The 26,842-nt window shown below is 41.0% G+C and overlaps 1 protein-coding gene and 1 long non-coding RNA gene across 3 annotated transcripts in view; one reads left to right on the forward strand and one right to left on the reverse strand.

Moving 5' to 3' along the window:
• Nucleotides 1-4,039, reverse strand: part of LOC116783888 — a 33,754-nt gene extending 29,715 nt beyond the window's left edge. Inside the window, exon 1 of the long non-coding RNA XR_004355881.1 lies at nt 3,900-4,039. This is a non-coding gene — a long non-coding RNA (uncharacterized LOC116783888). The remainder of the gene's footprint in view (nt 1-3,899) is intronic.
• Nucleotides 4,040-4,676: 637 nt separating this feature from the next.
• Nucleotides 4,677-26,842, forward strand: part of REV3L (REV3 like, DNA directed polymerase zeta catalytic subunit) — a 126,121-nt gene continuing 103,955 nt past the window's right edge. The window contains exon 1 of one of the 2 annotated variants that reach the window (XM_032681568.1): nt 4,677-4,859. In XM_032681568.1, coding sequence (XP_032537459.1) covers nt 4,721-4,859 — 139 coding nt within the window. In that variant the 5' untranslated portion in view covers nt 4,677-4,720. The remainder of the gene's footprint in view (nt 4,860-26,842) is intronic. The other variant, XM_032681567.1, reaches the window with a different exon arrangement.

Here is a 26,842-nt window from a genome sequence, read left to right on the forward strand (position 1 = left end):
CCCTGGTGCTGACAGAACCTGAATGCACTACACTTCAGAGCCTATTGCCTAGCCTATATCTATTAATTGAGAATGAAAATAAATAAATAAACCTCATTAATTAGGACCTGAAGCACTTTTGTGGACTAAGAGGAAGACTTCTTGCACTGAGTCACATCTGAGGAACATCTAACATGAGACTATGGATTGTCATATGTGGCAAAGTACATACAGGTTTGGCAGTCCAAAACTACACAGCATAGTACCAAATATTTCAGTCTGAAGATTTAGACTTTTTTCATTCCCTTAGTCTGTGGGCATATTGGGAAATAAAATTCCTGCGTAATGAAGACAATCTGACTGTTTAGGTTAGGATACCAACTGGATGGCTCATATATTACTCCTGGTCTGTGTGCCCAGGTTTTCTCCCTGGGCACAGAAAAGCATCGTGTTTCTGTCATCTGAAAAATCAACACCTGAAAATATGTGTCACCCTCAGCCCTCATTCTGAAATATAGTTTGGATAAATCCAGGGCACCCTCATACTGAGAGAGCACTCCAAGATTTCAGATCATAGACTTCAGAAATACTGAACATCCTTGAAATCAATAAGAACTGAAACACAGATTCTTTAGATGGTTTTGAAAGTAAGATGCACTTTTAGAAATTTTACCTCTGTCTCATAGTCTAAACTTTTATCACCAAATTCTGTTGCACTCTGCTACTATAATTAGATATTTGAAAAATGTGGCTCTTCTCTTGGCCCCCATCATCTTTAGTCACTAGATGATTCCGTGTCTGCTCATATTTGCATTTATAATTTTTCTGTGAACTGCGATACCATTTTGTGACCAATTTTTTTAAGTAGCTACACAGTAAGCATTAAGGAAAAACAGAAATGGTTGTGCCTTTTGTTTAAAAAAAAAAGGCAAACCTATATTGATTTTACTCTATAGAGAAATTCTAACTTAAAAGACAGTCATCAGTTATGGTTATAACTAAACTATTAATACGCAAATTTTGATTGTACAGCTGTTTAGCTGTGCATGATTAAAACCAGTTATATATTCAAGCTTGATTATTTTCATGCAAATACATGGCTGGCTAATGGGGAGAAAAGCTGCTGCTTAGCAACTGGATGAACAGAGAAAGGGGGTGACTTGCTTTATAACAGAAAACTGGATGAAACCTCAGAGAGAGAACATACAGTGTTTGGAGGTACCAGGGAAAATGGGTGATAGTGCTCTCTAACCAGGATGTTTCCTTTTGCAATTATTGATATTGTAGAATGGCAGTATTTTCAGGTAATAAGAGTGTAAACTACAAGAAAATTTATATATCATACATGTATATGCACATGTGCATGAACAACACATAAAACAACTGCTAAAGACAAACACTGACACACAAGCTGATATGCAGGAAATACAGAAACAGGCTTTGTGTGTCTCATCTACTGTAAGGGTTAAACTGATTTGCAGACTTCAGCAAATTCAGCTACCACAAGCCAAGACTTCTGGAAGAAGTGTTCTCTTTTTATTTCTGCTGATCCAACTCAGCCCCTGCACTGCCTCCTTCTCTGTGCAAGCACAGGCTTCCACACCCAAACATAATGAGGCAGACTGAGGAGGACCTGGTCTAAGTTAAAATTAACCCACAGTTTTTAGTGGGATCACTTTTGCCTGGCTCAGTTTCCAAATCAAGTCCCTTGTGCAGCTATTCAAATGCTTGCACTGACATGAGGAGGAAGGCAGGGGACCTCCCGTGACAGTGCTGACTCAAACCTTTTCTGAAAATACAGTCTTACCATGGTGAGACCCTGCAGACGAATTTATTGACTTGACTGCAAGATGACTATGAAAGCAGAAGTGAGCTGTAAGAAATGAAGGGAAACTGAAAAGGCACAGCTCAGAAAGCATGTGAGTTCCACAAAAATGTCTGCATGGCTATAAAACTACCACTTGGATTAAGCTATTTACATCAAAAAGGAAAGTCACACCATTTTTTTTTCTGAGAGTAACACTCAATACTTTCAGAAATCAATTCATACCTCAAGAAACTGGCTCTAAGTTAGGTAGTGACTGTTCTAATCTCAGTTCTGCTGCCTTCTGTTTGCACAAGCTCTTCCTAATTCAAAGCATGGTTCTCCCTGATTTAATAAATAACATAAAAATTTTTGCAATTAAATAGAAGACTATGAATTACCCGCTTTAGTGAATCCTGCTTTATGCTCCTAAAAAGTTAGTTAATCTTTCTACATTATTCTATTGTGGGCAATTGCTTTCTCTTCAGCAGGACTACCAGGTATGAACTTGTGCCTACACCTCACACACCACAGTCATTTAGGAGAAGCCAGAATCCACCAGTAGCTTAAATGTCTTTGTTTATACATCAACCCAGCTGAGGGGCTGATACACATCATGTTCTGCTGCCTATGTGTATGACAACAGACAGTAGTGTATTGGTATCCCCCAGCACGTAAGTGGACTGCTGATACATCTTCAGCTCATGCAGGAAGAGGCACCAGAGCACAAGTGCCACTGTTCAAAGGCATTAAGGCGTCAGTGAAACACACACTGGTGGGAAGACACAATGCTCAGGAAGTCAAGATGATCACATGAACAGAAAGAAAACAGAGCACAGAATGGAGTAACACAAGAACTGTTATTGTCCCTACCGAGTCCTATGGAAAATTGGGGAAATGTATTAGTGAAGCAGCAGTACAAAATGTATTCAAATAACAACAGTTGGAGATGGTGTTTGTCAACAAGCTTCGCCAGTAAGCTTCTAGTGATTTATTAGCTTTTGTGAAATCTAAGTATTCATAAGAGTATTCTTGCAGTTCCAAAGGTTCTCTAAATATTAGCTTTGCAAATGCAAACAACTGTCAAAAATTAAAGTTGTAACTCAGCTATTCTTTAGATACAATGAAAATACTTTGTATTTCAGCCCTATTTCAACCAATGACTTCCGTGACTCAAGTTTTCTTGATGACTAGGTAGTTGGATTTTTCTTCTGTTAGCATAAAATGAGTTTAAGGATGAAAACAGATGTGAGCTAGAGAAAATAAACAGCTTACAAAGAAAGAGTAGGAAACCAGTTACTCTTGAGTAGACAGGCAAGCTTCCTGTTCATTACAATGAAAAAATGAAGGGTAGCAACTGGCTGACCTGTCTTTTGTTCAAATCTAAACCCAAAACATATGTAACCAAAATGTGAAACACGTGTTCTACATATTGGACTTGTGTCAGGTTTTACAGATCTGTACATTTGCCTCGTATTATCCACTCCTGCACGCACATGTAACAGCACCATTCTGAGGGAGCGTGAGAGTATTTGGCCTTTTAGCAGGCTCATCTTCCACCCTGCCAACTCTTTGGATATTTGCTGTGGATTGATTTTTTTTTTCCCCCGAATCCTCAGCCCTGAAACAAAGAGACTGCAACAGGAATCTTAAACCTAAACTCAAGGGTCTTGCTATCACTCTAAATAAAAACATGCACGAGAGCGCAGCAAAACGCAAAACAAGCTCTGGTAAAGACTACGGAGCGCTCTGAGAGGGCTGCGGCTGCCGCGGGGCCGAGCCGCCCGCAGGAGCAGGGGGGCCGCGGCCCCGCCCCCCCGCTCCGCCGCAGCGCGCCCGGCCCGGCCCCCCCCCCTCCCGCGCGCTCGGCCCCGCCACCAATCGCCACCGCCGCTCCATGGCGCCGGCCCCGCCCCCCGTGAGCCTCGCGCGGGGACAGTCACAGCCCGAGGGGGCGCGGGCGGCCGCGGGAGCGCTGCTGCTCCGTTCCACTCCCACCACCCCCGACCCCTCCGCAGTCCCGGGAGGTGACCGCGTTTCTCTCCTCCTCCTCCATCTTTTAAGTTGATTTTTTTTGTGTGGGTGTTGTTGGCCCCTGCGGCGTGCGGAGACTCACCTCCCCGCCATCCAAAATGGCGGCCGACCCAGCTTAACCCCGTCGTGTCCCGGCAGCGCTGCCTCCCCCGCCCCGACGCGCCATCCGCGGCTCGGGATTCCGCAGCCTCGCCCCCAGCCCGCGCGGCCGATCGCCGAATCACCGAGGTCCGCCCTCCCTCGCTATTCTGCCACGGGGGGAAGGGAGGGGGTAGCATTGGAAAGATTTTCCCCCCTACTCCCACGCACGCTCGCGCCCCGCCCGCCGAGCCCACACGAAAGAATGGGGGGGGTGGGCGTGTGTCTATATCGGGGAGTGAGTGACACTTCCCTCGCTCGTTGCGCCACCCGCCACAACACACGGCCCATCCACCCCGCCCCCCCCTTGAGTTCCCGCAATGGTTGCGTCCGTGACGACATCATCATGGCAACAGCAGCTGCCGCCCGGGGCCGGGGCGCCGCCGCCGCCGGGGCGTCCGGGGGGGACGAGCGCGCGCTGCCCCTGAGGCGCGCGCGGCTGCCCGGGCTGTAGGAGCGCGCGCGGGGCGCGCCGCCGCGCACGCGCCCGGAGCGGCAGCGGCGGCACTAAGCGGCGGGTGGGGGGGTGGGGGGAGCAGAAGCACGGACAGAGAAGGCGCGTGCCGGGCTGTGCGCGCTCCCGCGGGGCGTGCGCGCGCTCCGGCAGGCGGGCAGACGAGGAGCGGCAGGCGGGGGGGGCTGCGCGCGCGCGCGCGCGCTCGCTGCGGCGGCGGCGGGCGGGGGGAGCCGTACGGGCTCCGCGCTCGCTCCGCGCTCGCTCGCTCGCTCGGTGCTGTGGCGGTGCCTCGGCGGCGGCGAACAAACATGTTCTCAGTGCGGATCGTGACTGCCGACTACTACATGGGCAGCCCGCTGCCCGGCCTGGACCCCTGCCAGTCCAGCTTCCGAGAGGCCCCGGCCAGGCGGGTGCCTGTCGTGAGAGTCTTCGGCGCCACCCCTGCAGGTAAGGGGTTACCCCCCCTGCCGCCGCCACCGACGGGCGGGGACGTCCCCCCGCTGCAGCGCCGCGGGTCGTGCCGGCGCCGGTCGCGCCGCCGCCCACCCCGCGGCGGAGGCAGCGGCGGCTCCCGCTCTTTGTGGCTGGGTCGCGCCCCCCCCTCCGCGCCTGCCGCCGCTGCGGCGTCTCACCTGCCGGGGGGAGCTGGGAGCAGAGGGGACCTGCCCCGGGTGTCCCCGCGGGGGACCTGCCCGGGTGTCGCGCCGCGCCCGCCCGGTGGCGGCGGGGGCTGCGGGTCCGCCGGGGCTTTGTGCGGGGCTGCCCCGGGAGAGCGGAGCAGCTGTGCAAACACCGGGGCGGTCGGTGCCGCCCTCGCCCCCGGGGCCCGCACGCCGCTGTCCTGCCCTGCCCGGGAGGTGTTACCGCGGGAGAGCGAGCGGGCGACGGGGAACCACAGAGCGCGGCCACAAGTGGGACTTGCGCGGCACTTGGGAAGTGGAGCTGGTGTGGCGGCGCGGATCGCGCACGGCCGGGGGCACCGGTGCGGCACTGCAGGAAGGGGCGTCCTGAGCGCCGGCCACATGTTGCCCCCCGGGACTCCCGTGTGTCACATGCCGCTTCTTCGCTACCTCTTCTCCGTGGCCTTACGGGTCGTCCCACGTCTCAAATGTGTTTCTGACCAATACAAAAACGTTTTCAGAAAAAAATTCTAAAATTTAATACTTAAGAAAATTAATTTGATGTGTATTGTACTTTACCCATACGTTAAATATTAAGTGGGGGAAAAAAAACCCAACATGTTTTTTGAGATATTAGGCATATTAAGCATTGTTGCTTGTGATCCCTTTACACTTAATGTTGTGTAATGCTGACCTTGGGAATTCAGGAATTTCTGCATATTTTATTGACTTGCCTGTTGAAAATTGTGCATTGGTATATACATTAAATGTTAGGCAAGACAAAAAGCACGTAATAAAAAAGGCACAGCAGAGGTGTCTCCCTTCACTCAGTTATTATAGTAGAGCAGACCTTTTTGTTGTATTTCTCGATGGCTTGTTTTGTTGTTGTTTTTTTTTTTAAATTCAGAATTACCTCTCTGTTCTCTGTTTAGGCTCAGAGGAATGTGAAACATTAAAGCTGTTGTGCTCTGATGCAACTACAGCTCCAAATTATTAAATGGATGAGTGGGATTAATAGATAGAGTATTGAAATAGTGGGACCTATGTTATTGTAGCTCTAATTCTGCATACAAAGGAGATATTATGTAATAATATTTATGTAATGACACGAGTAACTATTTCATTATTAAAAAATGCAGAGCCTGAGGTTGTTGGCAGGTAGCAGGATTTCTCTGCATGCGTGTGGTTAACTCATTAAGGCTTATTTTGTTTTAAGAAAATGTTTAGGCTAAGCCATATCATGAATGTGGCATCATAAAGTAAACAGTGAAGTAGTTTAGTTGTCCAGCTATTAGGAATATAGTAGGAAATCCCTGGCTTCCCTAACCATAAACTTTAATATTAATTTGCATAATAGAAGTGTTTCTAATTTGTCTTGTTAGAGAAGACAATTCATTAGTGTCTGCAAAGGCGTGTGACTTGTCTATCTTCTATTTATTTCCTTTTTAAACTTTGTGTTATGGCTTTTTTTTTCCTGTTCTGTACCTTTAGTAATGTTTGCATCACTGCACTGTTGTTTGGGTTTTTTTCAAGGAGGCAGATGTAATTCTATCTCTTCAAAGGTGTTGAACCTAGACAGACATAGTCAGAAGTACTCTGGCAGTGATTCTCAGGTTATTTCTTGAGAGTTGAAATACAAAGTGAAATGAAATATAATCATTTACACCTCTACATTGTCATTTTCTTCGAGAAGAAGAACTAGTAAAAACAACTTCTAGTATACTGTCCAAGACAGTAGGGTATCTGTATTCTTTGGCTTACAGAGGCAGTGCAATGCTTGTCTCCACTTGGTTCGGTCTGGGTAGGGATAACCCTTTCTCATTGGGTTTTAACGTGTGTATATTGACTGCGGGAAAGGTGCTCAGTTGCCTTGCTGCCTCCATGGCAGCAACCTATTATGCCTGTATAGGCTGCTCCACCTCCAGCATGATTAACCCTGCACGAATCTTAGTGTGTTTATAGCTGTGTGCCCAAGCTGTGTAGTTAATTGGGAGTCAGGTTCAGAACGGACTCCAAATTTCACCTGCTGAGTGAAGGGGGTTGGATTGGTATGTGGCAGTGGCTTGTGCAGATGTTCAGAAAGTCAAACGTCTGGCAACCCTGTATCCTTGTGTCTACTGTCAGCTATGGACAGTGGTCCTGAAGGCACCCACCTGTGCTTCCTGCCCCATCTTCTGGAGGTACTGCGCTTCTTGGGGTATATGAATGACAAGGGTTGCCGGTGTTCCGACCTTTGAGGGCTTTTATGTAATCCAGAACCCAACAATTAATTTCTAAAAGTTTACTAGTATAAAATTCAAGGGGTTTGTGGTTGAGGGAGATAAAAAAGCAGACTTTCAGTTAAAAATAATGGAAGGATCAACTCTTAGAACAGACTGTGTTGGCAATAATATTTAACAACTTCTTTATGTCTTTTGAGGAAGAAATCTCGTTATATTTGGCAAGACTGCGAATCGTCTCTTGATGTCCTACATCTTTGCGTAATAAGAGCTTGAAAGGCGAGGAATCAAAATTTTGTTTAAACCCAAAGATCCGCTTACTATATTATGTTATTCTGTGAAATAAAAACAGTAAAATTCTGATTACAATAGCAAAAGGTGAAGTGAAGCATTACTGGAATTTGTGTTTGAGTGTATCTTAGCTGGTTGAGCTGTTTCATTCCATTTTAGCTGTTTGGTGCTTTAAGCAGACTGGCATATCTGTTGACATAGTGACTTGGACAAAAGTGTAATTTCAGAAGTGCTGCAACACTGCCACGATGGTAATACAATGAAAGCAGTGTTGAATTCATGCTTTATTGTGTAGAGTCGTCGATATTATTTGATATGGTAGTATTTGTATCTCCAAAGGAGCCTCATAATATTGCAGCTTATATTTAAAAACAATAGGTTTTAATTCACTGGGTAATGCTCAACTATGAAACAAAGTTTCATTATCTTCTCAGGCAGTATTGTATACTAGCTAGCAATTTTTGTAAGTGCTTTTTGTAAAAATAGAAAAAACCCTTTGAAACACAGCAAGGCCTGTTGTTTAGAGTGAAATCGTAATGCAAATTTATTTTTCTGTTAACGTATGTTGTTTGTTGAATTGGCAGTTCTTGAATTGTCATTCTTGTTCCTAATCTTAGTCTTGTTGAGATTCTTGCAACCACATAAGTACCTTAATTTATAGCTTCAAAACAGATATATTTAAGGTAAGACATACCTGTAATCATAAAAGTCTTGTATGTTAATAGTTTTGTTTGGGTGAGATTATTCCATAGGTCTTCATCATAGAATATGCTGAGTTGGAATGGACCCTTCAGGATCATTGAGTTCAACTCCTGGCCCTGCACAGCCCAAGAGTCACACCATGTGCCTGAGAATATTGTCTAAATGCTTCTTGAACTCTGTCAGGGTTGGTGCCACGACCTCTTCCCTCCAGAGCCTCTTCCAGTGCTCAGCCACCCTCTGGGTGAAAAACCTGTTCCTGATATCTATCCTAAAACCTCCTCCAACTCAGCTTCACACCATTTCCTCAAGTCCTGTTACTGGTCATGAGAGTGAAGAGATTGGTACCTGCTCCTCCCTTGTGAGGATGTTGTCGACTGCGATGAGGTCTCCCCTCAGTTTCCTCTTCTCCAGGTTGAACAGGCCGAGTGACTTCAGCCACTCCCTGTGGCCCTCCTTTGTACACTCTCCAACAGCTTAATTTCTTTCTTATATTGCAGTGACCAAAACTGCACACAGTCCTCGAAGCCACACCAGTGCAGAGCAATCCCCTCCCTTGACCAGCTGGCGATGCTTTGCCAGATGCTCCCCAGGACACAGCTGGCCCTCCTGGCTCCCAGGCACTGCTGACTCATATTCAACTGGCCATTGTCCAGGACCCTCAGATCCCTTTCCACAGCACTGTGCTCCAGCAACCAGGGTTGCCCCATCCCAGGTGCGGAATCCGGCACTTTCCTATGTTAAACTTCATATAGTTGGTTATTGCCCAATCCTCTGATTTGTTGAGATCTCTCTTGGGGACCTCTATGCCCTTTAGGGAGTTGGTAACTCCTCCCAATTTAGTGTAGTTACAAACTTACTTAGTGTTCCCTCAAGTCCTGAGTCCAAGTCGTTAATGAAGGTGTTGAAGAGAACTGGGCTAAGGATGGAGTCCTGGGGAACCCCCTTAGTGACCGGATGCCACGGCTGTATTATTTTTATTCCTCTGAAAAAAGTATATGGAATTTAATTCCCAGTTTGTTAATCAAGCTTTATAAGTCACCCTAAGCCTCCTAATTTTATATTAAATTTAGATGACCTCAGAAGGAGAGCACTATCCCATGTTGCTTCCATTTAGCTTGTACTATGAAGATTTGTTTACTATGAGATGTCCTGTGGTGTATGGAGGTATCAAAGCTTTGATTTCTTTCTTGCTAGCTTGTGGCCATTTCAAGCTCTTGGAGTCTGTCCTCAAGATTTCGCTGGCCACTTCAGAATATATATGAATGCTCAGTTGGGCGTTTCTGTCAGGTGCTTATTCAACTGCAGGAAGACAGAAACAAGCTGTAAATCCATCCATAAAAAAATCAGGGTGAGACTAGATGTCATTTTAGGAGAGACATTAACAAGAAGCTGAGGTTGCTAAATTATTCCTTTGCTTAACAAGACTGAGTGCCCATAAACCACATATGAGATACCTGTTGATGTGTGATAATGAGTATTGTCAAACAGTTTAAATATTAAAAGAAAGATAATTTTTATTTGAATTTGATTTAAGGCTGATATGTGATAAATTTTATAGAAATAGGTGCACATGTTAAAATTGCTTTTGAAGAGTGTTAGGCTGAGAAATGTGTGTTCAGTTAACAGGAGGGCCTTTGGAGAAGGTAGATTAGCAATTTACTTAGGAAAAAGCAATGTGTAGGTTGAGGAGTAATAGAGCTCTGCTGTCCTCAACTTTATGTATTTGTCTTGTTTGGAAAGGTTTTGTATTTTACAGTATGAAATCACTGATCCAAGAAAGAATCTTATTTCAGGGCAGCACAAAAACTCAGCCAAAGAAGAGGATGTTTTTAAGTTACTCTTGCATGCTTTTGATTAGGAGTTTTTCTGAGGCTAAATGTAATATAGAGTAGGGGCTTACAGTCAGTAAAATCTGACTGTATTTCATGTAGACATTTAAGTTTGGTGACTTCACCTTGGTTTTCTGAGAGCGGGGGAAAAAAAAGCAGAGGCAAATGCTCCAGCTCAGATCTGGCTCCCTTCCAGCAGCAGTAGCTCTGGTATGACGCAGTGAAGGGGCCTGCTTATGTTCTTTCTTCTGTTCTTCCCTCTCCCTTTTCCCCCTTCACTGACCTGGCTAGGCTCTATATCTAGTCCAATCCCAGTGTCTGTGTTTCTGTCCTCTGTTGCTCATTTGAGAAGGACTAGCTCATTGCAGGATCTCGCTGAGCTCATGATTGACTTTTTTCTCTCCCCATTTTTGCTACCGTTTCAGACACTGTGCCCCACAATGGTCATTCCTGCAGCCTCCTTAGTTCGTTATCCCAATGTTCACAGCCAAACATCATTCCAGTTGCTGCTACTTCCCATATTCCATTCCCCAGAAGTGTGTACTACTTGCTAGTACTCTTTCAGTTTCTTCTGTGGCTTCACTGAGAGGATGCAAAATAGAATATAGCCATTATGGTGAGGCTTATGCCTCTGCTTTCCCTTTTCACACCCTTTCCCAAAATATACCGGCATACAACTCTTGCTAAAGGAGTTATTCTGTGGGCTGCAGCATGGCCTAGAAGATTTTTTTGTGTTGTACAGTGTAGCTTCACTTCCATCATACCATTTCTGCATCTTGCACTGACAGGCTTCTCATACTTCTGAAGAACTGAAAAATTGTCTCATGTCTATTTTTTTCACTTCAGAGGTTTATAGCTTCTGTGAGATGTGAACAGGGCTCCAGTGGGTTTGAGGAATTTGAAATAATGTGTTTATTCTGAGATTGGTTTTAATGTTTGAGTTCTGTCAACGATGTGATTTGAGATACTTAGCTTGTTCTTACCTGGTTCTTAAAAGGATGTGTTTTCTAGGTTTTTGGTTTGGTTGTTCTGTTGGTTTTTTAGTGGTGTTTTGTTTCTTTCTTTCTTTTTTGTGGGATTTTTGTGTTTGATTGGTTTTTTTCTGAGAATCTTCTGGTTTGGGTTTTGTTTTTTTTTTTAGAGGCATTTGTTCTATACTTTGTATAGATTGCCTGCTGACTTGTTTGAGCAATGGGAGGCTGCCTGAATAAACTGAGATTCTGCTCCGCTGACATGAAACTTGTTAAGTAGCCAATTTCATACTCCTATATATACAACTTGCTAAAATTCTGTTTCTTAAATAAACCTTAAAATACTGTGACAAAATCGTTGTTCTAGATAGAATCCAGATATTGGGTTCATAACCAATATTCTGCTTGCTACTGTAGAGTACCTTTCGGTCACGTCATGAATGTATTTGTGCTTTTGTAATTCAGTAAAAAAAATACATGCATAACTGACCCTATGTGCTTAAAACTCATTCAGCTGCTGACTTCAAAGTGTTTCACAAAGTAGCTGCATCTGAATTGAATCTGGGATTGACTTTTATGATCAGTGGCCCTGGAAGTAGACTAGGAGCTTATCTATCTCAACCACAACTTCCAGTTCTGTTACATACTTCTTAAGGGTGCTTTTTGGCTGCTTGTTGAAATATCTTCTTTTTCAACGTGTAAAATGAACACTCCTCAAAATAGCACACTGGTCTGAAAATAGTTGTCTCTCTTATTTTTACCAGAGTAGCACATGCATATCACAACTGAGGTTGGCAGGACTAGACGATGTGTAAACACTCAGTGAGAAACAGCTCCTACTTAGTAATTTTTGCAGTCTTAGTAGACAAGATAAATATCTGAAAGAAGGAAACAGGTGTAGTAATACCATGCTATCCATTTTTTCTCAGTTTCTCATTTCAGAGTTCCGGTATTGATCACTTAATAATACCCTGTTCTGCTAACTCTTGTCATTGTCCTGGTTTTGTCTTTTACCCTTGATTGTCTTGATTGACCTTTGTGTGCAGTGGACTCTGAGAAGGATGATGATGACAATGAGCATATAACCATTTGGAAAGAGGCAGTATGAACACTGATACTAAAAGATTTATAGTTTATGTTCTGTCTCACAGATGAAGCAGCTAAAATATTTTATAATGATTGGACAGGGTCACTGGAGATTCAGCCTCATGTTACAGGAGATCTGCTTATCAAAATCTCAGGACAACTGGCAGTCAAAATTTTCTTTTTCATCTTTAATTAAGCACTCTGTATCTCCAGCTGTTGCAAAGCCAGCATCTCAACCTCATCTGTAATCACTGGATGTTGAGATAACAACTGCTGAACTTCCTTCTTTGCTTCTTCCTCTCTGTCTACCATATCATATGCACTGTCTTGTGTGTTACAATTATATATGTTTTTTAAGTTCCTATGTATGTCTCCTCTATATCACATTTATTCTATCAGGAAATTTGGTTCACCATATTGAATTGTTATCTCACATTTCAAGAATATGTTCTTGACAGACAGCAAGGTATATGTGTGTAAACAAAAGAATGAATTTACTTAGGGTCTCACATCAAATAAGTGGCAGAACTGATAGTACAATGAAGAAGCTACTGTCTACAAGCAGTGTTATTTCTGTGCTACTACCTTGCCCAGTAATAAATTAATGTAAACAGTAAAATAATGTTCTTTTGTACGTTGACCAAAGCTATAGTTGTGGTAGCAATTACAACATTAAGGCCTAGGTTTGATTAACAAGGTCCAGGGACTGGTTGCAAAGACTTGGCATGAAATATGTATAGTTAGGCTGTAATTGCACTGTTATTCACAATACCTGTATGTATTCTGGTGAAACAAATAATTTTTAAGAATGCAGTGGAATAATCAAATATAGGAACTTGCAAACAGGCAGTATTTTTCTGTCAGGAATGCAGTTAAGACTGAGAACAGAGCCCAAAATATACAAGAACTTAAACAAATACCAGAAGAGTTTGTACTAGATATAGGGACTGTCTGAAATGTCACTGCTTGCATAGGCTTCATTCATGCATGTCTGTTGAGGTTCTTTTCTTTCAAGAGCTGCTTTTTATTACGGAGAAGTTATTAGGTATATAGAACTTTGTGGGTTTTTTGGCAGGGCATTTAAATAAATCTTCACATTTGCTGGCTGGGCTGAGCCATATGGCTTTTTAGGGAACCATTTGATGTCTGTATGTTCCACTCTTTCCATGATCAGAATGGCCATTTCAGATAACTTCTTCTGTGACATATATATATGCAGTCTGTCATGTTGACTGCATGTTTGAGTTCATGTTATGTTACCTTGGTGTAGATGTGCATGCCTTCTCAGGCTGTGGAGCCATCATCCTTGGAGACATTCAAAAAAGTCTGGATGTGGTCCTGCATAACCAGCTGTAGGTGGCCCTACTTGGGCAGGGATTTTGGTCCAGGTGACCTCCAGAGGTCCCTTCTGTCCTCAACCATTCTCTGATTACTGAGATTACTCTTGTAATCTTGACAAGGTTATGGAGCAGATCATCCTAAATGCAATCACACAACGGCTACAGGATGGACAAGGGATCAGACCCAGCCAACATGGGTTTAGGAAGGGCAGGTCCTGTCTGACCAACCTGATCTCCTTTTATGATCAGGTAATCCGCCTGGTGGATGAGGGGAAGGCTGTGGATGTGGTCTATCTGGACTTCGGCAAAGCCTTTGACACCATCTCCCATAGCATTCTCCTGAAAAAGCTGGCAGCCCACAGCTTGGACAGGGGGACTCTGTACTGGGTTAAGAACTGGCTGGAGGGCCGGGCCCAGAGAGTGATGGTGAACGGTGCTGCATCCAGTTGGCAGCCGGTCACTAGTGGTGTCCCCCAGGGATCAGTGTTGGGCCCAGTTCTGTTTAATATCTTTACTGATGATCTGGATGAGAAGATCGAGTGTACCATTAGCAAATTTGCAGATGACACCAAGTTGGAGGGGAGTGTTGATCTGCTGGAAGGCAGGAGGGCTCTGCAGAGGGAGCCGGACAAGCTGGAGAGTTGGGCTGATTCCAACGGGATGAAGTTCAACAAGGCCAAGTGCCGGGTCCTGCCCTTTGGCCGCAACAACCCCCTGCAGTGCTACAGGCTGGGGACAGAGTGGCTGGAGAGCAGCCAGGCAGAAAGGGAGCTGGGAGTTTGGATTGACAGGAAGCTGAACATGAGCCACCAGTGTGCCCAGGTGGCCAAGAAGGCCAATGACATCCTGGGTTGGATCAGGAACAGTGTGGCCAACAGGACTAGGGAAGTGATTCTTCCCCTGTACTCAGCGCTGGTGAGGCCACACCTGGAGTCCTGTGTCCAGTTCTGGGTTCCTCAGTTCAGGAAGGATATTGAGGTGCTGGAGCAGGTCCAGAAAAGAGCAGTGAGGCTGAGGAAGGGACTTGAGCACAAGTCCTACGGGGAGAGGCTGAGGGAGCTGGGGTTGTTCAGCCTGGAGAAGAGGAGGCTCAGGGGAGACCTCATCACTCTCTACAGCTACCTGAAAGGAGGTTGTAGTGAGGTGGATGTCGGTCTGTTCTCCCAGGCAACCAGCTGTAGGACAAGAGGGCACGATCTTAAACTGTGCCAGGGGAGGTTTAGGTTGGATATTAGGAAAAATTTTTTTACAGGGAGAGTAATCAGACATTGGAATGGGCTGCCCAGGGCGGTAGTGGATTCATCATCCCTGGAGGTTTTTAAGATGAGACTGGATGTGGCACTTAGTGCCATGATGTAGGAACCATGGTGGTGTTGGATCAAGGGTTGGACCTGATGATCTTGGAGGTCTTTTCCACCCCAGTTGATTCTATGATCAGTGAGTATCCAGGTGCTCTGTACAGCCTGTTTGTTTGTCTGGGTAAACACAGTTCCATCCAATTGGTGTGGAAAGGTTGCCAAGTAGCTGTATTTAAGTTGATTATCCTATAGCTGTAAAAATTACTGGAAGCTTTTGTGGTGTTAGTGAAAACTGATTTAGATTTGGAAAGGAGAAGAAAAGAAAAAATATTGACTACAGAAACCATTGCTAAGTTGTGTTTGTCCCTCAGTGACATGTTCTTTTCTTAAAAATTACAGAAAACATAGGAACATACCTGCTTATTTACATTCAAGTTGTGCCTCCATGCTATTTCTGACTAAACCAGTGTTTACTACAGAAAAGCTGCATGTCCTATTTGAGATGCAATATCAACATGCGGTACTCAGTGTGAATATTGAATGTTGCACCTAATCCTTAATACCTGACATTACTCCTCAAGGGAGGTTTACAACACGAGTTTTCCAAGTTTTGTATAATGAGATGTATAATGAGTCTTTCATCTTGTGTTTGAAACTACCTAGGTGGGTTTCTGTGTAGTACAGTTCTTATTAAGCAGTGGGAATTGGAAAGTGATTCAGCCCTCACTTTTACAGGTACTGCCTTCAGATCAGTCATGAACAAATTTTTATTGCTACCACCCCTACTATATTTATTATCCAGATGAGGAGGCTATTTTCTGGAGTTCTTGATATGAAACTTTCGTATTTTCTTTTTAAAAGTTATGTATTCAACCTAGCTAAAATGTTACAAAGTGCTTCCATTGCAGATGAATCATTCTTCGTGTTTTTGTATGTCTTTATCCATTAACCATTAAGCAGATGGGTTTGTGATGTTCACATTTGTAAGCAGTGAAACCTATTTTGCTGTATGTAGGAAATTAGAAGAGATCACAGGCAGTTTCTTATGTTGGCATAAAATTAATCTATTTTTGTAAATACTTTGTGTCAAATATTTTAATTTTTGAGCTGTTCAGATTAGCTTTGTGGAACTAAGACTAAGCCATCTTTACTGTTAGACCTAAATAGTAGCAGTAAAAACAACCCAGTTCTGCTGTGGATTAGCTTTTTATCTGTTTCCTACAATAGAAATGTGTTTTCACTCAATGTTGATTAATGTTGATGTTGGAAGGGACAGCTAGAAATTGTCTGGTTAGTCCAAGCACCCTGCTCAAAGTGCCTAGACCAGCTCCAAGGATGGAAGTGCCACAGTCTGTCTTTGTAATTTCCAGTGTTTGACCATCCTCACAGTAAACTAAAACAAACGACAGGGAAAACAAAACAAAAAACCCAACAGCAACAAAAACCCCCAAACAAATAAATAAAATCACCAAACTTCTTTTAAGTTTCTTGTATTTCAATTTGTGTTCGTTGTCTCTTGTCCGTTCATTGGGTACCACTGAGGAGAGTCAGACTCACTCTTCTCTAGTGCTTCCTATCTGGTATTTATACACATTGCTAAGATCCTTCCCACCCCTAGTCCTTCTCTTCTTGAGGCTACAAAATCCTGGCTTACTCAGCCTTTCCTTGTATGGTCCAAGCCTTAATTGTCTTCATGGCCTGTCTCCAGTATGCCCATGTCTGGTACTGGGAAACCCGGACCTGAAGTTAGCACTCCAGATACATCTCACTAGTGCTGAGTAGAGAAGGGTCCTGTCCTTTGACCTGCTGGTGTTATTCTTCCTAATGCCACTCAGGACACTCTTGGCCTTCTTTGTGGCTGAGGAATGTTGCTGGCTTGCATTCATTCAGGACCACTGGGTCCTTTCCTGCAAAGTTGCATTTCAGACAGTCTGCCTTCAGCCCATAGTGATGTACAGAGTAACTGCTGCCCAGGTGATGACTTTGTGTTTCTCCTGTAGGGCTTCATGAGATTTCTCCCTCACCATTTCTTCAGCCTGTCAAGTTCCTGCTGAATGTCAGCACAACCTTCTGGTGTATAAGACGTTCCTCAAATTTTATCATCTGTTTATCATCACCAGTTTAATATCCAGTTCTTTAGTGAAGATGTTGAACAACATTGGCTTTAGTATTGACCTCTAGAGTACACAACAAATGACTGGCTCCATGTTCCATTATGACAAGGCTGTTTCTTCTCACTTAAGTTTCATTTCTCTCCCTGCTGTATAACAGTCAAATCTGTCTTAGAGATCTCCAGTGTGTTTTGTTGGTACTCCTTCCTTTTGTAGCGTACCATCCTCTGAGGTGAAAGTATACACACCTCATCTCATTTCTGATTACAGCAATGTTTGTTTTCTAGCATTTATAAAACTTCTATGTAGATACCTCAGGTATGGTATGACTGTAAAAGTAACAATATGTATTTTCTGGTTTTTGATGGTTTTACCTGACAGAAAACACAAGAATTATGTAAAATAACTGAATATAAGCTGTTGTATGACTAAAAAGATGTTCTGTATCAGAAATACAGTTTTAAATTGTTCCATTTTTTCCTTACTTCAGAAGAGTGGTGTATGTTGTACATAAAGTAATTTAACTTGCCATGATAATTCAGGTCATTCTTTATTCTGTTTTCATTTGTTCCTAAGGAACATGTGCATTGTGCACATCAATACTTGTATATTTGTAAACCTGCAATTCCCATGCAGAGATGAATTTAGTATCTTTACAGTATAGATTCCTGGTTGTAGACTAATGCATTAAAAAAACACACAACAAAGCAAGCAAAAAAACCTAAACCATAAAAGATCCCTCCATCAACACAACCCCCCACCTTTGGATAGATGGGAAGAACAGAACAAAGTGCTGCTAAGCATTTATGGACTGTGCCAGCATGTCAGGTTTTGGTGACTGTGTTCGTATGCCAGCAGTTGGAAACCTAATCAAGGAAATAAATAGCCGTTTTTAACCACTGCTGTATTAAAGATGAAAGGCTTAAGAACAGAAACCAGTTGTTTTAGGCAGTGTGCAGATAATAGTAGATAGTTCTCACTCCAGAAAAATTATGTTCTGTATAAACAGAGCATTGAAAGATGTAGAAAGAGTGATATGTTATAAAAACAGATGGCATGGCAATATTGTTAGTCATTATTTTGAAGTGGAATTTTGTAGGAGTGATTTCCTGAATGGAAAAACAGGAGGAGGGTAGGATGTGTTGAAAGAAGACTGGGAATGGAAAGGAATATGTAGAGCATATGAGGTGAGCTGGGGAGGGGCAAGTGTTGGACGAAGGAGAGTGCTGAGAGCCAGGACTGCAGAAAATATTGATGTTGGAGTTGCAATAACAGAGACCAGTTATCTGAGGCTGCTCCCTCTTGGTTTTACTTGCTTTGGCTCATGGGACTGATTCGTCCCCTGGAATTTCTTATCTCCAGACTTGTGGCTGGTGTTGCATGAGGTTTATTGCTCTGTGCAGTGGGACAAGAGAGAAAGAAAACAAAATCCACTGACTGAGAACAGTCCAAAAGGTGTAGAACATAGTGGAGAACTAGAACATTTTCATGAGCACTGTGTAGTTTGTGAACACCCTTTGTATTGCCAACTTTGGTGCAAATTTATATTATTTTTAGATTAAGGAATGTGAAAAAGTAAATAAAACAAATAAATATCTGGTGTTCATCTTCCCAGTGTTTCGGTAGAAAGAAATTAAAACAAGTAGACTTCAAGCCTGACCCTGCAGTGATGCGTGCACAAGAAGACACATCTTTTGCTGACAGAGAAAGATAGGTGGGCCTGTATAATGTTAGGTGCATATGTGGCAGGTTTAAAAAACGGAACAAAACCCATGAAAAACAGGACTTTTCTTCACCGATCATCTCTTTAGTGCAAATGGGCTTCCTGTAGCCTGTTTGTTTGTTATGGTCTTCAGTTACGTTCATAAAAATCTTACTTGTTTTGTGTAAGCTTGATTTGTTGAAAGAAAACCTTAGCAACATCTTGTTCTTTCCAAGTTAGTCTTTGGCGTTTTCAAAATGTCATTCTCTTACAGAAACCACTAGCAATGTAGTGTTTTAAGTTTACTAATATTTGGCTTCTGTAGCCATCTGACTCATAGTACACCATTTAATTTCACTGAATGTTTGAATTCTAGTTTTTAAGGGATGAGGGCTACATTTTTTACTTCTAGTAGCCTGATGACCAGGGACTTGATATTTTGATAGCAGAACATTTAATGGTGAGAGACTGAAGCTTATGCATTTGGCAGTGAAGTTGTGGAGATAAAATGGTGATGGAAAAATAACAGTAGATCAGAGTGGAGTTGGCCAGAGAAACTTCAGTAAGAAGTTGGTTTAAGAGAAAACCTGGTGGCTAAGATTGTAGTGTAGTGCTTTATTGTCTGAAGATACATAATTTGATATACAAGAGTCAGGAGAAGCACATGCACTGTTTGAAACTGAGTATACAAAACTTGGCTGTTTTTACAGCTGCTTTACTGCAACCATCAGTTGAAACTTAAAGGTTAATCATACAGTTGAATCTCTGTACATCAGATAACTTGATGAGCTTCCAAAACCAGTAGCTTGCCTTTTTTTTTTCTACTATAGTTAACGATTTCAAATGTTTTATGGTGTGCAGTATTGAAGAGTTTCTTGGTCCAAGAATTTGATGTAGTAACCATCACATTGCATCAATACTGCTTTCTGAAGGCTTCTCATTTTATTTCGCTTGTGTTTCAGCACAAAAATGGAAAAGTGTGGTTATTTGTTATTGCTTTTACACTAGAAAGTTGCTTAGGAAGAGGCAAGAAAGGGGGAAGGACTGATAATATATATTTGCTGAGCTAAAGAGACTTCTAGGGAGTGTTTGTGGTGGTTTTAGTTTTGGGTTTTTTTATGGAGGTAGGCTCAGTCTGTTGTCCTCAAGTAATTGGGTTCATTGTTAGCACAGCAGAATTGAGGTTTCGGCTGTTCTAGAGCTGAAAATAACTTACTGCTTCACAGTGTTTTGTGTGCTGCATATTGATGCTGTAATGAGTAACCAAAGAAAAGTAGATGATTTTCTACTGGTTGTGTTCTGAATTACTGCACGCACCACAGCTTTGCAGAAGTGTGCTATTTGAGTACATCAGAACAGTAAAACAGTGTACTTCTAGTACTAGAGGTGGCATGTTTATGTGAGGATTACAGAAAAAGATGAAGAAAAAAGAGGAAAAAATAAAGCTCGGAGAGGGAATTAGAAATCTATTCCATCTGCATTCGTGAAGGAATCTCATTTTTTTCCATCTAAACATATTAAAATGGTTTCTTAATTTGTTTAAATGTGTACTGATCTGTTACAGATACTAGTAATTCCTTCATGTAACCAGGCGTAATATAATGAGATGTATTCTACTACTCTGAATATAAGCCCAGCTCTTCAATATCTGTAAATCATATTTAAGTGTATTCCAAGAAACATAGTCTTTTTGACTGAATAGAACCTGTTATAGCAGTTACAAATGTTATGGTACAGTTTTCAACAAAATTTTGAATGTTAAAATTAAATATGACTCTAATTATTAACTTTTTTTCTTTTTCACATTTAAGTAACACTTGGAAAATTTTGCAACTGTTGTATTGATGTCCTTTATTTTCTTGAAGTTTTTAGAGGAGTAGAGGAGGAATGTGTGATAGGGAGAGCTATCTGCTAAATCTGGCTTTGTCAATACCAGAGTGATTGGGTATGAGAGCAGCCCCGTGTGATACTTGGAAGTGTAAGTTTCATTTGTTGGTGTGGGTTTTTTAGGGAAAATTCAAATGTTTGGGAAAATACTATTTAAAAATCAGTTTAAAGATTAAATTTGTGATTAAGGATGCTAGTGTCATCTGTGCAAAAGGAATGACTTCTAGTAAACTTCTATAGAAGTGATGACAGTTTGGGGTTTTTTGGGTGTTGATTTCCTAACTGTTGTCACTGGTGCAAGTCAAAATCTCTCGGTGTCGCTTTGTTACTTCTTTCTATGAAACTTACAGTACTGGTAAAAGGGATGGCATGTTGTGCTTTTCATAGTCATAGGGAACTGAACCTTAACTACAACTCCAAAAATTCTTTCCAGTGTTCCAGCCAAGGAATAAACAATCAAATCCTAGTTGTTATTACTGTTGGAATGCTAATCAGTTACTTTTTAAAGTATGATTTTTCTTTCCTCCTTGTAGCGCTTGTGTCCTCTCAATTTTAGAAGAAATGTGAGATTTAAATATAGTTCAATGTAATGACTTAAAAAAAAAAATCACTTTATGAAAGAAAAGATTACATATGGAAAAGTACAGCAGCTGTTTTACAGCATCTGATTGCAATGATTGTTTTTTCCAAAATGCTATTTTAAGCAGTCTCTAATTTGAGTGTTAAATGTAATGTGCTTATTAGTACATAATATAAAGAAACTTTATATTGTCTTATATTCTTGTTTGCAAGCTAGGATTGGAATTGAAAGAAAAGAATACAAGTTACTTGCAGGTAAGGAAGCAGTCTTTTTTTAACCTGAGTTGTTTGTGGTTTTTTTCTACTTTGGATTAGTTTTCAGTTGACCAACAAAATCCATGACCATGAGAAATTACATATTTTACAAGGAGCAAAAAGTGCTTTTTTTCATCAAGCTGTGTTCTAGTAGCTGCTAGCATTTAGAAGAAGGAAATCTCCAAGTTGACACTGGAGGCTAGCCATGTTAAGGATAAGGTGCCAACTGCATGAATTGTTTGTTTTTCTGGCAAATAGCTTCTGTGTATACTCATCCCTAACTCAGAAGTAAATCTGGCCTGAGGTAGTTTCTGCTTTTATGAGTTAGTTCAAGTTTAGCTCTGAAGTCATGAAGCATAGGTCACATATGTAGTGAAAATTGTTGCTCTTTGACCATTTTTGCAGTTGCACAGTAAGGTCAAAAGCTCCTTTTCCTTTCAGGAACTTCAGTCACATTTTAAAATAAGCTCAGTTGCAACTGGACATCATTGTCTCTCACTGTCAAGCTGTATGTTGAAGTATTTAGGTTTAAAAAGGCTTCTGAAGATTACCTCTCATGAGGCTTAGTTGTATTTCTGGATAGGCCCAATCATAGACAAAAGTCTTTACTCCAAAGAGAGTTTTATATTAGAATTTGCTTGAGCAGTCACAAAATGTGTTTAAAAAAAAAAAAAGCAAACCTGTTTTCTACTGTTAGCGAAAAGTGTGATGAAAACAGAATGATCTTTTCCAAAGTAAAGTGAAACAAAAAGAATTTTGGATTAAATTAAAACTCATAATTTCCATTAAGTGAAAGGTGAAAAAAGGGTAAGAAATGCAATAGATGATTATGATTATGGCTAATATTTATTTAGAAATGGCTTGCACCTTTTGCAGTGGGGAGACAAATGTTTATGTTCTGTAATTGTTAACAGGGTTCTTGATCCCTAGCTGTTGAACAGTGGCAGGTACAATAACAGGATTAACATGTCAAAAATGTCACACAAAGATTTTTTTGGTAACTTGCCACTGTTGTAGGAAATCATGTATTAGATCTTTGTTTTAAGACAGTTTCTTAACACTTGAGACATTATCAGAATTTCAAGGGACAATTCATAAGTTGTGTGCATGGAGGTTTGTCAGTAGATGATCTAGCTTGTGTGGTTTCATAACATCAAGACTTAATTTTTCGGTAGTATATAAGAAACACGATTCCTATAAAATCAATGTCTTTCTGGCTGTCTTTTTTTTTTAAGAACTGTGCTACAAGTATTTTTATTTAGAAACAGTAACTGGATTCCTATGGAGTTTTTTAATGCATAATTGTCAAGGTTAGTTACTTATTTGTAGGAGAGAATGAGGAGAACCCACAGCCTCATTTGTGATTTCTGTATGAGTTTAAGTTTTTAGTTCTTTATGGCTGTAATTTTTAAGTGATTGCTATTTTTCATGCAGTCATAATTTAAGGTTTTGTCTCCCCCACAACTCCCCACTTCAGGTCCTAAACAGAATGTTATATGTCAAGACCTGAAAACCTGATAATAGGAAGATAAATCAAAAGACTTGCCATGTCAAACCACTGCCCATTTAAGCGATATCTCTGTTGTTTCATTAGTATTTTGTAGATTTACATATTAGAGTTATTTTAAATGGGATTAAACTCTTGCAAGAGAATATTTCCTTCAAGTTGGCCTTTCAATATTATGTTCAGATTAAAAGCTGAAAATCACATGCAGAATCTTTGCAAAGACGTGCAAAGATCTTTCTTCTAATTCCATTGCAAAGAGAGGGTTTTGAGTATTTATCACATATATAGACTGTGTGACTGCTTTTGTCTCTGAATGCCACGTATGTGGTTAGTGAATAATTTTGTGCTTTAAAATATTTAATTAATTATTAATTTGGTTATTATAGATTTGGAATCAAGACTGAAGGACTGAATGACTTTTGTACAAGGTCATGAGGGATTTGAAGTGGGATTCATCCTCCTTTTCTTGCCTCTACGTGTTTTAATCAAAGCCCATCAGCTAAGATAATGATATGCACTTGTGAAGAATTCATCACAAGATATGTACCTTTATGCCATAATAGAGTGTGCACATTTGTACAGTAAACTAATGAGCAATAGACTGGAAACAGACATTGTAGAATATATAGTCTCTAAGCAAACGGTCTTGTTAAAAGGTTGTATTTTGAGGGGAACTAAAGTTGGCTTATTTTATTAAAGTTCATGGTCTTTTTATCACATGTTAAGAACGATTTTGATTATTGAGCACTGATAAATGACAAGACTCACAGGATAGCATTTTGTGCTCTGAATATTAAAGTTTTGACTGTGATGTGTCTTCTAATGTTTTTGAACCATATTCAAATACAAGTCTGCATACATGATAGTGCACTTCCACTTTCTGAAAGAATTGCTTGAAAGATAGTCCCTGGCATAGTTTGGCTCGCACAGTTCCTTTCTTTAAAAAAAAATTCCTGGACAGGGATACTTGGCAGGCAGTCATATTGGAAAATAATAAACATGCCTCTGCCAGAAGTGTTTGAATTTGTTAGTCATCTGGTCTGGACTAGTAGCTGCTTAGAGATCTATGAATGGCAGCAGTACAGGCAGAGGAACAATTTTTCTGCAGGCATAGGATTGAAATTATTTTAATTTGGAAGTCTGCCTTTGTCATCAAAGAGTTAGAAATATAGGGATTTTTCTCTTGAAGTTTTTTTTCCTGAAGAAATGAAAATCTGTTTATGCTACATATAATTAAAAATTTTTGAGCGTTAATTTTAGAACAGGACAGTGCAAAAACTCCCCAGTCACAGCAATTAATTATTTTTCTGACCGAACTCAAACCAGAAAATAAATAGCGTTACCTGTGGTTTTATATCTCAAGGTCTTTTGGTGGTTTTGATGGCAATTCTTTTGTGCTTTTTCTAGAGAGAATTTGTTATCCTTTAAAGGGCTAGAGCCCCAGAGGTTTTAATAGTCAGCTTTTCTTTAAGGTTGCACAAGGCTTCCTATTACTTTTTCTCAGTAGGAGATTTTCAGGTTGTTTTCCCAGTCCACAGCCATCATTGTTAATGCTGTGATGTAGCCTCACCTGTGGGAGAAGTTCTCCTGGTCTGTGCCTTGCTCTTGATGCACTTTGTATCAAGAGTAAAATAAATACATGCAAGTTAATTGACTTGGATTTTAAATAATCAGCGAATTGTGGGCCGTAACTATGCAAAATAATTTTTAAGCACAGATTTTTAATCCTGATTATGGTCTATTTCCTCCAGTTGTCCAACTGTTTGAATGCCCACTGGAAAAGTAAGAGCAGTCTGATGGTTAGGGAAAGTTCAGATTTTGTTCTTTCCATCAATTTCCTGTGAGACTTTGGAAAATGCTTCTAATATCTATAAAAATACAAAATAAAGTAGAAATAAAGTCCTAATTTATAAATTGGCACAGTGCTGCATTGGTAATTTAATCTAAATAATTTGAGCCTACATTGTCCTATTTTCACCTTTTGGTCTGATTGCAAATAAAAAAAATTATCCTTTTCTTCATTGTCCTGAACTTTGCTATCAGTACTTCCAGGTTCTTCTGTTTTGAATGCCTGAGCAAGTTCAAGTGTGTCAGTTGTGTATTTAACTCATTATTAATAATTTCATCATTATTTTTCGAAGGATTGAATTAAACCTTTCTCTCAAAAGGACCTGGAGCTGAGACAGCTAAATAAATTTCATTGTCCAGAATAGAAGAGGTACTGGAAATAAAATGCAAATACTTCCAAATCTGAAACATGAGAATGGGAATATTTCTGTTCTGTGATATTGGTGTTCTCAGAGACTTTTTCTAGACTTGAAGTGGGGCCTCTAGTTAAATAGTGCTTTTATTGCTTTGCAAAACAGTACATCCTGAGAAATTTTTTACTTCTTTTTTAAACGAGATGGTGGCAACTTTATGCCTTAACAGCCCCAAAACATTTTACTAATTGGTAATCTTTACAGACTGTGAGTTAACTGCAGCAGTAATTGTCCAACAGACCTCAGGGACAAAAAAAATTGGAGCTGGGATTTCTCAGTGTACTTCTGAACTTGTATAAATTTCATCTGTCTTCTGACACTGGATGCTTAGTCTGAAGTTGTTGCATGGTTTCAGGAAGATGGCTTTTCAACTCTTCAAAATGTAAATTGCTTCTGATTAAGACTGTAAGTGTTGTAATAAGGCGTGTCTTCACTAAGCAATTAGCAGTAGTGCTTTTGGTTCTTGTCCAAAAGTATATCATCATTTAGATTAACAATCTATTCAGATTTGGTCAAGCTTACTGACTTCAGGGAAAATCATAGGTTGGAATTCAAGCACATTTCTTACTCAAGCTTGTTGTGACTATACAGCTAGAATTATTTTAGGGGCTTTTAGTCCTTCAGTCCTCTTGCTGCAGTTGTTCTAGAGGGACATGTAAGCTGACATTATTTGCTGGTAAAACCTCTTAAAGGATCTCAACATGAAAAACAGAACATACCACTAGAGGTACGTGGATGAACGAAGAGTACTGAAGATGCAGAGTCACTGAATGGCGTTTTACGAGGTTAACCCGGGTTCTTCAAATGTGGTTGCTAATTTTTTTGTTCTCCAAGGGGTGAGCAGCTCCATGGGCATCTAAACACACATGTGAATAAAGCAAAAGCTATTTTCGGAGAGGTGGATACAATTTCTTCTCTGACAATGAAAAGAAAAATATGTTCAGTAGCTTCTAGTCCTCTTTGTTTTCTTTTATGGCTAGCTTTTACTATTCCAGTAGTTGTAGCATGGGAAAACAATAGTTTGAGAAGATTACCATATGTGTATTCTACCATCAGCTGAAATAGAGACCTAATAAATGCTTGCTTCTGTAAGCCCTTGGGTAAAAAGCAATGAATCCACTACAGAAAACCAACTAGTGTGGAATAAATTGGTTTCAAATGTTTATTAGTTTAATCAAAAAATATATTAAAACCATATAAAATTATGTTTCATAGCTAATCTGTAGTGTTATCTGCAAGTTTTACCTGGTAGTGTGGTAAGGAGAATTTGTCTTGTTTACTTACTAAGCATGCAGTGTCCTGAGAGTTCTGTCCCCTCCACATTGCTCCCTCTTTTAGCTAACATTTAGTCCTAAAACTCTCCAACATGCTTTTTGTTGTTTTGCTTTTTTTGTATCTGTACTTGCCCTGCGTTTGTATGAAAACTTCTTAGTCCACGTGGACCTTTGATTAGTGTAGTGAGATGTCTGAATTTGATTTGGATGTTGCCGTTTCAGTTATCATGTTCTAGTGAAGAGCTTAATGAAGTCCGGTGGGTGTCTTAAATGTGGATGGCCTCCATCCTTTTACTAAAATATGCAGATTTTAAACAGATTACAGATCAAAACTGAGGACTTACTTTGATCCAACTGGATGATGATGGTGATTTTCTCAGTGCATTGGAAGTGCAAGTTCTCTGCGTTCTTTAAGCGTGCTTTTGATGATCCGTTCAGCTCAAAGGCTTAATACTGTAAGATTTGAAATATTTATATTCAACTTGTATAGATACTCGA

The sequence above is a fragment of the Chiroxiphia lanceolata genome, chromosome 3, assembly GCF_009829145.1.
Source record: "Chiroxiphia lanceolata isolate bChiLan1 chromosome 3, bChiLan1.pri, whole genome shotgun sequence".
NCBI classification, from domain to species: domain Eukaryota; kingdom Metazoa; phylum Chordata; class Aves; order Passeriformes; family Pipridae; genus Chiroxiphia; species Chiroxiphia lanceolata.